The sequence below is a fragment of the Gadus chalcogrammus genome, chromosome 8 (assembly GCF_026213295.1).
Source record: "Gadus chalcogrammus isolate NIFS_2021 chromosome 8, NIFS_Gcha_1.0, whole genome shotgun sequence".
Taxonomy (NCBI): domain Eukaryota; kingdom Metazoa; phylum Chordata; class Actinopteri; order Gadiformes; family Gadidae; genus Gadus; species Gadus chalcogrammus.
Genome location: NC_079419.1, coordinates 16,041,040 through 16,054,587, shown reverse-complemented (window position 1 = coordinate 16,054,587; position 13,548 = coordinate 16,041,040). Strand labels below are relative to the sequence as shown.

General features: G+C 47.2%; 1 protein-coding gene across 2 annotated transcripts in view; it reads right to left on the bottom strand.

Moving 5' to 3' along the window:
• gpc5c (glypican 5c) overlaps positions 1-13,548 on the bottom strand; it is a 111,625-nt gene that overhangs the window by 31,810 nt on the left and 66,267 nt on the right. For both annotated transcript variants that reach the window (XM_056597749.1, XM_056597750.1), the window contains one exon: positions 6,860-6,980. In XM_056597749.1, the coding sequence (XP_056453724.1) occupies positions 6,860-6,980 (121 nt within the window). The remainder of the gene's footprint in view (positions 1-6,859; positions 6,981-13,548) is intronic.

Sequence of the window (13,548 nt, the reverse complement as noted above, 5' to 3'; positions counted from 1 at the left end):
GTGTATTCTGATTGATACATGTCATTAAGGAGCAGCTAGGGGATAGACAGTGAAATCAGATCCATGTCATTAAGGATCAGCTAGGGGTTAGACAGTGAATTCAGATACATGCCATTGAGGAGCAGCCAGGGGTTATCATTCCATAGTAGGTTTACAGGTAGGCTGTGTGCCTTGGGGAACAAACCCAGTAACTCTCAGCTGGGACTCCACCACACGAGGGGAATCTTATCCTCATTTCAAAACAAAAAATGTTCTTTGGTCAAAGCATGAGGTCAGTGTTTAATGTGTGCTAATGAAAAAGCACGCAACACAGGACCGTTGTCTATGTTTCCATAGCGACCTTCCATAAATACTCAACACATTTTTTAAAAAGAGGCTGACGCATCATTTCCAAAAATACCATGGCCCTATTAGGGCAGTATGGCACTATCAGATGGTTTTTCCTCAGTACGAATGAACGGAACGCAAAGCCTTTGGATCCAAAGGAGGGAGGTATATTGCAGGGCTCTCCGTGGCATTTTATGGTCTTAAAAACCTGGAGTGACATATTGATAAGGCATGGCCCTTACTTTTGTCAGATGCTGACACCGCACTGATTGGGAGAGAGTGTGTCTATTGGTACATTTTCCGTGTGTGTGTGTGTGTGTGTGTGTGTGTGTGTGTGTGTGTGTGTGTGTGTGTGTGTGTGTGTGTGTGTGTGTGTGTGTGTGTGTGTGTGTGTGTGTGTGTGTGTGTGTGTGTGAGTGAGTGTGTGTGTTTGTGTCCATTCAGGTGCACATCAGTTTTTCTTTGTGCATGTTTAGGATTGAGAATTACTATTTAAGTTCAAGTCTGTGTGCGAGCGGTGTATTTGCAAGCGTGCGTGTGTGTGTGTCTGTACGCGTGCACCTGTGTGTGTGTGCGTGCGTGCGTGCGTGCAAAATGCTGTCGAGGCGAGTTGACGGATGTCCTGCTGAGCGGAGGGTGACAGTTTGAGTGACACAAATCATTCCCGGAGACTAAGGGCCCTATTTTAACAGTCTGAAGCGCAAGCGAGAAGCGCCAAACGCAAGTAGCTTTGTGGGCGGTTCTATGGCGATGTTGCTATTTTACCGGCGGATAAATGACTCTTGTGCCCGACGCAAATCTAAAAAGGGATGCCCTGAAGTAGCTTAATTACCCGCAGGTGTGGTTTGGGCGTTACGTGCAATAAGCCAATGCCAGCTCCCATCCCCTTTAAGAGCCATGAGCGCATTTCAATCTGACGAGTTGATATTTTCACAGCGCATTTGCAGTCTCCGATGAGAAAGATGCATGACCACATGAATTTCAAACTTCAAATGGCTCAGTTTATGGCCAAATAATATGGCCTAATTCACACAGGGAATAGCGTTTTCTTCCACAACTTCATTCAGTCCTCAAATAAATTTCGGTAAAGAAAACTTAACACACATATGATATGCGGTAACTGTAATTCTATTTAATGATATACGCAATGCATTAACAAACATAGTTTCTTACCAGTAGGCCTATTGTATGCATTATCGTTATCGACTTGTGTTCCTAATATGCATGTGTCCCCCCGTTAATATACATTGCCATAGACTGTATTATGCGTTACTTGTTTAGTTTGCGTGTAAACAGATGTTCGCACACACGCGCGCCCGCATTCATTAACTCTTTTACACATCCATACACGCACGCCCACATTCATTCATTCTTTTTAACACTCACTCGCGGTAAAACAATATTTTCTCATGATCCAATACTCATCAATTCTAAAAGTTATGGGCTGGTACACGATGTCTGTGTCAAGAAAATATGTGTTTGCTGTACCTACGGTGTTTGCAGATGCATTGATTTAAAAGTACAACCTATTACCGCTGTATCAGCTGTTCCCAAATAATTTAACAGGAAGGTGTGGCTAGGTAGATGAGAGAAGCAAAGTGTATGCGCGAGGTGCACGAGCAACATTATACATGCGCCCTTAAAATAGCATCTGAACAACGCGCCACTGACTTTAAGCCAGGTATTTCCTGGTTTGTGGCTAATTGTTTTCTGAAACTGCAAAATAGCAGCAGGGAACTTTTGCGCCAGAACACGCCTCCACCTTTCACCGAACCACCCCTTGGGGCGCAAGATCATTCCCTAATTTACCGGGAATAGAACGCTCTGCGCCAGTTGCAAACTAGCAACGATACATGCATCAGTGTAGAAAGTAAATTGTGCTGGATGCAAGATAGGGCCCTAAGACTGTAAGGCCGGCCACCGCTCCTCCATATAAGTGCTGCGTTTAACAGCTGACAAGGGGACGGCCATATTGAGCCTCTAAGGGGGTTAGCTGCAACTTTGCTGTTGGGGGGAAGTCAGAATCTCCTCGTGGTTAAGGCCTTGATAGTCCTAAAACTACATTGGACTTGGTGTGTTTGCATAGGCGGACAAAATGCTTTTGATTACATCCACTTGGATAAGGCACAACATGGCCTCTGCGATGTGAGGCTGTTTGATCTTAATGGTGTGATTTGATGTGAAGTGAGACAACTTCACCTGACATTGTTGCCCTATTGCAGGCAGCAGCGGTTTATGGTGCGACTAGTTTGGCTGAGTACCCTGCACACACGGCGGCTATATAAGGCCAAGGCATCGCTTCAATTTGGTCGCAACATCCATTTGGTCTGTGCGAAGACAGCATATGAAATATGGTGTTTTATTCCCTTTAAAAAGGTATTGGGTTAGAACCCCCTGATGTGCACAGCCGAACCTGGTGACGTCCTACGGCAAAGATTCCTACCAACAAGCGTAAGATAAACCACTTCGGATAAAGGCCTCAGCTCAATGGCTAAATAGTGAATAAGCAATATAATGTAGTCATTCACACTTCAAACAGGGGCAGGGTAATGAGAGCCCTCTTATCACCACCACCCATCTGCATAACCACCGCAGTCAGAAGCATCCTTAAGGACTCTCCATTCAGAGACCATGCGTTTAGGTCGTCGGCTGTGCAGTGTTTAAGCCCACGTTTATGCAGTCTGCGGTCGGAACGCGCTCCACACAAACAACAGCATGAAGAGTGCTCCGATCGCTTCCATGAATCAGACACTTTCAGAACCATCTTGACATGCACCTCCTTTTCCACGAAACGGATCTAGTTGAACGCAAACAAGTGGAAGGAGAGGTCGGGGCGAGCCCACCCGCCCTGCAGCAGGTAATCACTGGTGACGGAGGGGTCGAGGGTGGGCTGGGGTCAAACTGTTTGAAAAGGATGAAAGGATGTCATCCCAATTATATGACCATTAAAAAAAAATAAACCTTTGGGTCAGCCTTACCAAATAAAATAAAAAGAAACGGTCAAATGCCTTCCCCTGGTAGGTCATTGTTCCTGAAATGACCATTCATTCCCCCCCCCCACCCCCAACCCTATTCGGGTTCCCAGGCTTTAGAGCAACAGTTAACAAAGAGCAGCGTCCTCGCCGACTTGTTGCCGTGCGGTCGGTTGCCACGGCAGCAGCAGCAGCAGCAGGAGGAGCAGAGGCAAAGGAGAAGTACAGTCGTCTTCATCAAGTGGAAAGAATCTGTCCCCTCCCTGTGATTGGCTGCCAGCTCTAGCCCAGGCCTCCACCAAGGTCCAAATCCTGTCTGACATGTCTGCAGACGTGGCCCAGCCTAAATGGGCCCCTACTGTCTAATACAGTCCTCACGTAACCCACCGCTGTACTGCCGCTGCCAAGGACTCTCCGACCAGGGGGAAAGGGAAACCGTGGTTTAGCAGGAGACTGCCATGCAGTAATTTAATGTACTTGTTCTATCGGTTACCCCTTTCGATTTTTTTGACATTACCCTCGCAGTAATTTGTATTCCGAGTTCATCGGCTGTCATGAAACATGTCAAATAAAAGTTTAAGGTGCAAGTCAATGATTCCCACATTAACTGTTACGATGGAGGCCATTTTGTGGTCGTCTGGTTGCAGTCTTATGTGTTCCCTTGGGAAACACACAGAGATTCGAAGGCTAGCGGGCAGACGGAAGGCAGTGGCTCCGTTCTCCTGTTTCTCCATATCCCTCATCTAATGCGCAAGGAAACGATGTGTGTTACTCTTTAATCATGCAGCAATACAATCTGATTCACGTGAAATGAGTGGATACGTAGCATGTAACATGTAGCATGGGCGTGTGAGTGATAAGCGGTGCTACAACCTTATACATAACATGGTTTGGTGTATTTGGTCACACACCAACCCGGAGGAACACATCGCTGTGAGTTAGGGGGTGAGCGACGAAGGGAAAGAGAGATAAATAGCTAATTGCCTCCCTTTATATTCCGTCCCGGAGTCAACTTTCCACTGATGATACGCTTTTAGCAACTCGCACAAATGACAAACTGACAAATGATCTGGTGCAAAGGGGTTCGCAAAACAGAAACAGATAGACCATTGTAAAACAGCGTCCCCTCCCAGAAACATCTGGGGCCGGTGGCAGCGGATCAAAAATCCGCTTTGCAACATTTATTGTCCACATTAGCAACATTTACTGGCCGCGTGAGCGTAGATATCTGGAGAGGACACAAAAGAGACCGTGCACTCCGCTGATTCATATCATGGAGTTTAATAGAGATGGAGCAGGGATTATTTACAGGTTTGCTTTTCTAATATTTGTGTCTGTGGTTCGCTGTGTGACCCATGTGTACGTGTGTGTGTGTCTGTGGTTAGGTGTGTGACCCATGAATAAGTGTGTGTGTGTGTGTGTGTGTGTGTGTTTGTGTGTGTGTTGACCCATGTGTACGTGTGTGTGTGTGTGTGTGTGTGTGTGTGTGTGTGTGTGTGTGTGTGTGTGTGTGTGTGTGAGTGTGTGTGTGTGTGTGTGTGTGTGTGTGTGTGTGTGTGTGTGTGTGTGACCCATGTGCACGTTTGTGTGTGTGTCTGTGTGTGTGTGCGTGTGTGTGTGTGTGTGTGTGTGTGTGCGTGTCTGTGTTTGTGTGTGGGACCCATGTGTACTTCTGTGTGTGTGTGTGTGTGTGTGTCTGTGTGTGTGTATGTTTGGATGTATGTGTGTGTGTTTGTGAATTGCATAGCACCACAAACTGAAGGATTGAACCTGTACTCAAATATGAAGTTGAATAGCCAGAGTTAAAGGCTCAGCAGGATATAGGCGTGGAAATGTCATTGTCCTTATATAGTAGATGATAGGTCAGTAAGGGGGAGCTCATCGCACTTACAATAGCATAGTAATTTCCCTCGTTTTTGCCACTGAATTTCCCTCATACGTTTACACATTTTCTGTTTGCTTTAGAATGTCAATAAATCAAGTGCCCGCTATACACAATATACCACCTTTCCATGGGTTCCATATAAAGAAAGATACGACAGCATTACTGCGTAGACACGGAGATGCCTCGTGAACTGAATAAACTGTGCCGCCTGTGTGAAGATGAGCAGTGTGTCTGTGTTCATTGCCCCTGTCATTCACAGTAAATTGTATCTGAGAGCGAATACCCAATGCATATGTTCTTCAAATAACGCCCGAAGCATCTCGGTCAGGGCTGGTAGATCAAACAGCTTTTCTGGATGATGCCGCATGACGCTCTTATCTACCACCGACACACAAAAGCCCTGGCAAGACCACGCTGCGACTCGCTCAGGAATCAAAGTGAATTTTTCTCTTATTTATTTATTATTCTTTCAATTCTGAAAAATGTCAAGTGCACGTCCAATCAGCTCAAATTCGGTTGCCGTGACAACGAGGACCCCTTGGCGTCCGTGATGGGGTGGGGCATTAAAAGGCACGGTAAGGGGCGATCACCTGACACAAGGAGTTTACACTGAAGTTAACGATGAGAGACAAGGTTGAAAAGGGAGAGAGAGAGAGAGAGAGAGAGAGAGAGAGAGAGAGAGAGAGAGAGAGAGAGAGAGAGAGAGAGAGAGAGAGAGAGAGCGAGAGACAGTGGGGGAGGGGGGGAGGGGGGGAGGTAGGTAGAATGGATTGAGAGGTGCATTCACACAGGTTGTGGAGAGGGAGAGTTAGGAAGAGAGAGAGGAAATGGGACCAAAAACCCAACAGAGATGTTTGAAGTAGAACAACCAGCACAACAACAGTGACGGTGAGTGAGAGTTAGTTTGGGAAGAGATGAGAATGGGAGCTGGATAGTGTCAGCAATCAATGGGAGGATGAATAGAGGTGAAGACAGAAAGGGTGAGGGGGTAAAAAAAAAATGGATAGAAGGATAGAAAGACAGCGATGGCGTCGGCACTATCTGCAAGCCATTGTTTCCAGGGCAACAAAAGGGCAGGCGGGTGGAGGGAAACTTAATCTGGGCTCCGTTTGTCTCCTCAAATGGCCCCTAGGGACCATTTGAAATGGCCTCTTTCTTTCCGGGCCCCTTTCAGCCCCCCGGACCCCATCTACATGACAAACAGTGTGACTTTGAAGCCGCTTGTGTCATCTCGGCCTCCCTGTCAATCACTGCTGACCTTTTGCTCCCGCCTCTCATCTTTCCATTTGCTCTACACACACACGAACACACGCACACACAGCTCCATGTCCCTTTTTTATTTCCTAATTACTGCCCTGCAGGCCTTCATCGTGCAGTGGCTTATTAAACCCTCATCGCGATAAGAATGCGACAGTTCATGATATTGCATTGTTTATTTACAGTGGACTAAGACACGCACGCGCAGGCCAAACCGCGAGCCAAGATGAACGTCATGGTTGACACAGGGAAAATAATGGACATTTCTGGACATTTTCAATAGAGGTCACTTGTTCCACTACTTCAAAGCGCTTCAAAGTACTGGTAATATAACCTTAAGTATTTCCTCTCCCACACCCTCGGCGGGGAGGGGTCCGGGGGGGCCGGGGGGGCGCCTCTGCAGGCTTTGCTTCCTTACCTGGTTAAACTGCTCCAGCCTCTTCTTCACCTCCTCCAGGTAGGGGTCGGGGCTGCGAACTTTGACCTCTGGATTCTGCCGCTGGGCTTGCAGACCGTTTCCGACCACCTTGGCCGTATAACTGTAAGGGGAAGAAAGAAGGATAGGGATAGGGAGAGACAGAGACAGCGACAGAGACAGAGACAGAGACAGAGACAGAGACAGAGACAGAGACAGAGAGACAGAGACAGAGACAGAGACAGAGACAGAGACAGAGACAGAGACAGAGAGACAGAGACAGAGACAGAGACAGAGACAGAGACAGAGAGACAGAGACAGAGACAGAGACAGAGACAGAGACAGAGACAGAGACAGAGACAGACAGACAGACAGACAGACAGACAGACAGACAGACAGACAGACAGACAGACAGACAGACAGACAGACAGACAGACAGACAGACAGACAGACAGACAGGAAAGTGGGGTCAAGTCAGGTTTGTTTACTGTGTGTGTGTGTTTGTGGGTGCCTGGTTTGAGGGTAATGCAAACTTTTTGACTAAAGGGCCACATTACTTTTTTATAATGACCTGTGGGCCTGTCATTAATCCCCCGGACAAATATCCATAGTTTCACAATGTCTTTTATATCAGTACTTGATCCAGGGCTACAGGTAAAAGTTAGAAGCTTCTGCTTTCTTGCTTAACCTATTGGCCAAATCTTGGTCAATGAGTTCTAAGCGGCGAGTAACTGTTCTGGGCGATAAACGTAGGTTTTCAAATGAGCTTTTGTTTCTTGACGTCAATGACCTGCTGTCTCTACCATGCATTCCTTCAAGTAGTTTGCCCACCTCTGCTTTACATCAACTGTCAATACATTGCATATGAAGGAATTTGGTTTTGGCATAGATGACCCCCTGTGTAGACGTATGAATAATATCAAAGTATATTAACAATATTCAATGCAAATTGAATCTCGCTGTCTTCAACGTAATAACTTGTGTATGCAGCACAAGCTAGTGTGTCACTCACAAAAGCACACACACGCACACACACACACACACACACACACACACACACACACACACACACACACACACACACACACACACACACACACACACACACACACACACACACACACACACACACATACACGAGTCGCCCTCACCCACTCACTGATTATATCAGCCTCACAGACACCAATCACGGTATTTGCTGACAAATCAAATTGTGCTTCCCTTTAATGTATGTAGCAAACCATGAGCGGCGAGCATGAAGTGGATAGATATATTCGGTGATCAAAAGCAGACTGAGGCAAACCACGGACCTACGCATGTGCACATTTGAGAGACACGTGCGCTTGTTTCTGTGGGTGTGTGCGTGCGTGCTCGGACTGTGCATGCAGATAGGAGCGGCTGTGATCATAAAAAATAACGTTGCAAAGGAGATACTCCCGCCTGTGATCTAAATGAAGTCTTGATAAGGTTGATCCGCACCTTTATGCTGCTGAGGCAGGGCTTCACCGCAACACCCCATAATATAAATGTTAAAATCTCGCCTCACTTAACCCCGATTCTCCCCCCTCTTTCATTTTCCCTCACATCTCCCTCGCTCTCTCTCCCCCCTCTCTTTCTAAGCTATCTTCCTTGCTCTTCCTTCTCCCAACCTCAACAAAGAATCGCTCACCAAACCACGGCCTGAAAAGAAGGAAGCACGATAAAACACAACAATACGCTTATAATACAACTTGCAACCACTCCAGCCCTTAAAGCGAACAGAGAGAGCAGGGTACGCCCAGTGAGCAGACGGGGGTGGGGGGGGAGGAGGCTTACTCGGGGATACCTACAGGAAGCCTGCCGACATCGGGGTTCCAAGAGAACCGCTGGCTTGGAGTCAAACGGTGTAACCACCGCTAGACTAACAACCAGCCCGTTCCTTTCACCGTAAATTATTAACTATGCGAGCACACAAAACGCTCGGGCTCCGAGCATTGCGGTCGAAGGTCTGGCTCTGTTTATGAAGGTAGTGTCTGTTTGTGGGGGCCTGGCGGTGGGCGGATAGTGTTGGAGGATCGCTTGGCGGGAGCGGCGCCCATCAGATGGGAGTGAAGTGAAAGGGGAAGGGGTTTAAGAGGGCGCTTGGCAGCGGCCGGGGCAGACCTGGTCCGCTAGACGGCGGGGTGTGTGTTTTGATACGTGCCGGAGGGTTATGGCTTCGGTCAACAGGGAGAACCCAGGGACTCGTTACATAACGTTAGACAGAAGAGGGCCTGTGTAGAGCTGAGAGAGTCGTTAGCAGGCATGGGTAGCAGTGCTAGTTTATATCTACCCACCGTGGGCTTGCGTTGGGTACGTAACACTGTTATGTTTATTCACATAAAAAAGCTAATTCAGACATGACTGGGAAATCAAGGGCCACTGCTAATAAAATGGCATAAAATTAAAGCCAATGGCAGAAATGTGTGTGATAAAACCCACCAACAACAATGCAACAACGGTAATGGGAGTAGCAATATGAGTAATGGTCATACCGATGGCTGTTTCTGGGGCAGCCTTAGTATCCACTCTATTACATCCAATATAATTAAAACAATAAGTTAACATAAAAACTGGATTTCTAATATTGCGAGGGCCATAATACAGTGCATTGCTGCTTTAAAGGCCAAAAACGATTGTGTGCAAATTCCCTCCTCTCGTTATTTTTTCCTCGATGAATGCATAAATAATCCCACAATGGTCTGTACGGCATGTGAGTGCACGAACACACCTCATCTGTATTCATTGCGTTTCACTCCACTTTCACTTTTGTATGAAAACTTTGGTTTGTATGGCCATCCTCACTATGTGTGCTTTGTGCACAGACCCAGTGCCCTAGCATTGCCTCTACCTCCTGCTTGATGACCATAGTTGGGCTTCCTGGGGGAGTGACTCACTCTGGAGATACTGCGCCCTGCAGCACTTTTCTAGTGGGGGCTGCGGCTGTTTGTCTCTCTCTCTGCCTCTCTCTCCCTCCCTCTCTCTACCACAGAGAGTGGCCCTGAAGTAGTGACTAGCACTGACCCATGGGGCCTGTGTCCTGGCCAAAAAGAACCGGACTTGGCCCTGTAAGGGCCCTGGAGGAATGCTGAGAGGTGCCACTACTAAATGGAAAAACAGAATAATTGTGGGTATGTGTTTTGCATGTACTTGTGGGTGCATGTGCGTTTGTTTTGAGTGTGCGTGCGTGCGTGCATGCGTGCGTGCGTGCGTGCGTGCGTGCGTGCGTGCGTGCGTGCGTGCGTGCGTGCGTGTGTGTCTATCTGTCTAAATGTCCATTTTGTGAGTGGTTCTAACAAGCACATAACCCTCTATTATTATTACTGGCATTCCTTCAGCAGGAAAGAGGAGACAGACAGACAGACAGACAGACAGACAGACAGACAGACAGACAGACAGACAGACAGACAGACAGACAGACAGACAGACAGACAGACAGACAGACAGACAGACAGACAGACAGACAGACAGACAGACAGGCAGACAGACAGACAGACAGACAGACAGACAGAGGTGTGTGTGTGCCTCAACAAGCGTGTGTTTACAAATGTAAATGATCGACTAAGGCCGTCTCCGATTTCCTCCCTTCTCAGATCAGATCCAACAACAGCCTTGCAATGTAACGGTAGATCCCAGTTTTTTCCTAAATTCTTTAGACTTAAACCGATTAACAAGACATGCTGAGAATTTGCTCATTTTGTAAATCCCTTAGTCACAGTTCAGAGACCACAATCACTTTAAACCCTGGAGATAAGGAATTTAAGGAATGATAAGAAGTATCATTTTCAAGGGAAATAAAAGGCAATTCAAGTTTGGTTTACCAAGAGATTTTAAGAAGCTTGGCTCTTATTCACTTTCAATTACAAAGGACGATATCCAAAAGTCTGAACTACCAGAACTCTCCCAACCTCGCTCCATCCCACAGAGATGTTTTCAGGGACGTCCTGGCTTTTAATCTCTTCCGGCTTTCATTTTCTACAGACCTCCAGAGAGAAAGCTGTCCACCAACAGCAAATTTATGTCATCTTATGGAAACCCCTTGCATGTGTTGGCCTCAGGCTTTTTGTTTGATTGGTTAGAAAATGCAGCACCCTTCCATGGTAAAATTAATTGAGACTGTGAGGGCTTTAAAAGGTTCCGCTGGGAGGCATTTAACTACTAGAGAGAGTCTGTATCTGAGGCTTCCCAATAAATACTTTCTTAGCGCAACGGTGTTAATCTAGGTAACGCCGATCTGTTATCTTAACAATAGAAAACTTGGTTGATTACTTTTTATGACAAAATCTAATTAATATAGATAATGAGTTTTGGTATTATCATTATTTATACCGTTTTCTGAAATGTTCAATAAACACTGATCCGTGTATTCCTGGAAAGACGCTATTCACAGAAAGGTTAATTATGGTGATTATCATCATCCTCATAATCATTATCAACACAATCGTCCTCATGCATTTGTCGATGTTGGAAAGGTTCTTCAGGCAGTCGGAGAGGCCATTGTTACGGACTAGTGACTGTTTCAATGTGGGAACCAACAGAGAGGATGGGGTCAATAGTGTGAAGGTCACACCAACCTTCCCGGTTGTCTTCCTCTAAAGATCCCTGTGGGGCGCATTCCCTACTGTGGAGCGCCCTGGAGAAGACCCACCCACTGGGTTTCAATGTGTGTGTGTGTGTCTGTGGATGTGGATGTGGATGTGTGTGTGAGTATTTGTGCATGTGTGTATGTGCATGTGTGCATGTGTGCATGTGCACAAATGTCTGTGGAGATGTATGTGTGAATATGTGTGTGTGTGTGTGTGTCTGTATCTGTAGCTGTGCGTGTGTGAATGTGTTTGTGGATGTGTGTGTGGATGTGTGCGTGGATGTGTGTGCGTGAATGTGCGTGTGATCTATGTGTGTGTGTGTGGGTGTCTGTGTGTGTTCATGGATGCGTATGTGAGGTCATGGTGCATGCATGCGTCAGTGTTAGCAGGCAGTGTAATTAACTTTGGTGTCGAGATCTGTGACTTTGATCCATGTGTGTTTGCTGGTCTACTCTGCGCACGCATCTGTCATCAACATGTCTCTCACCTAGAGGAGCAGCGCCACCTGTGTAATTACCATGTGACGCCCCAGCCCGGCAACTCCCTGACTGCAGACACATGACAGCAAACAGGAGCGGCTCATAATGAAATCTCACTCTGATGAATCCCAATACTATCTGACACCCCTACACAAATGTGTGTGTCCCTGTGTGTGTGTGTGTGTGTGTGTGTGTGTGTGTGTGTGTGTGTGTGTGTGTGTGTGTGTGTGTGTGTGTGTGTGTGTGTGTGTGTGTGTGTGAGAGAGAGACAGAGTCTGTTTGCGAGTGGGTGTCCGTGTGTGTGTGTGTGTGTGTGTTTGTCTGAGAGAGTGTATGTATGCGTTTGAGTGTGTGTGTCTATGTTTGAGTGTGTGCATGCGTGCGTGCGTATGTGAGCGCGAGTGCGAGTGTGCATGCTACGCGCACGCGCGTGCGTTGAAGATACAGGATATTATTGACTTAATGGTGATTGGCTCGGGTTCTTTACGACGGTGCAAATATTTATTTGACGGTTTGACTCTTATCGTTTCAATCTCCGGCAGTAACAGTTTGAGATGCAAATTGCTTCGAGCAGAGGCGAGCCGTGCGTGTGACAGTGATGTCTACCGCAAACACAGGAGAACCACTGTTTACCGCTCAGCAACAAAAAAGACTCCCGTTCAGGGCCCCGCAAACAGATAAGGAGTTTAGACCCGTGCTTAGACATTTGTTTGCGACGTCTGTGTTAATACTTTCCGATATGCGACGGACAATTAGGACACGGATTACAGGAAAGACGCGGAACAGAGTGTGCAGCGTGTACACCGGGCCACGCCGCGTCCTGGGAGCCTCGTCGGCGTAGAGTCCAGCTGCCTCACTACGAGTGCCGTGCTGCTCTCCTCATTCAGCATGCAGATGAGACCTGGGCGAAATACCAGGACGGCCGGTCCCATATTAAAGTCAATGAAGCGCCAGCTCATGTTAAAGCTCCCGCCGCAGCACACCTGGATTATAGCGAGGTGAAGCACAGGGCTGGAGGAGCTCAGAGCCGCAGATACCAGTGTGCAGAGGGGACTCGGAGACAGGTGTGTGAGGCCATGGAATGCCTGCACACGCACACAGAGAAGCACACACACACACACACACAGACACACACACACACACACACACACACACACACACACACACACACACACACACACACACACACACACACACACACACACACACACACACACACACACACACACACACACAAAGATACACAAGCAAACACCCGTACACATTCAGACCAGCATGCAAAGAAATGTATACACACAGATACACACGCACACCAACTTTAACTCATACACTGTCTCAGACAGACACTGATTTACATTCAAGCAGGCATGCGCAAACACACACAGCAGTATACTTTCGATAAAGGTGGAATGCTCTTAAGCCAGCCGGGACAGTCAACTCTCTCACACACACACACACACGCACATCACCTGGGAGTCACATTTATAACACCACAAGACAGAGCTTTGGAAAAGGGGCGGGACCTAGGCGCACAGTGTCTCCTCCTATTGGTTTGGGTGAGATGGGAACATATGGTGCTTGAGTTTTATATCTTCCAAGAACTGGGCCC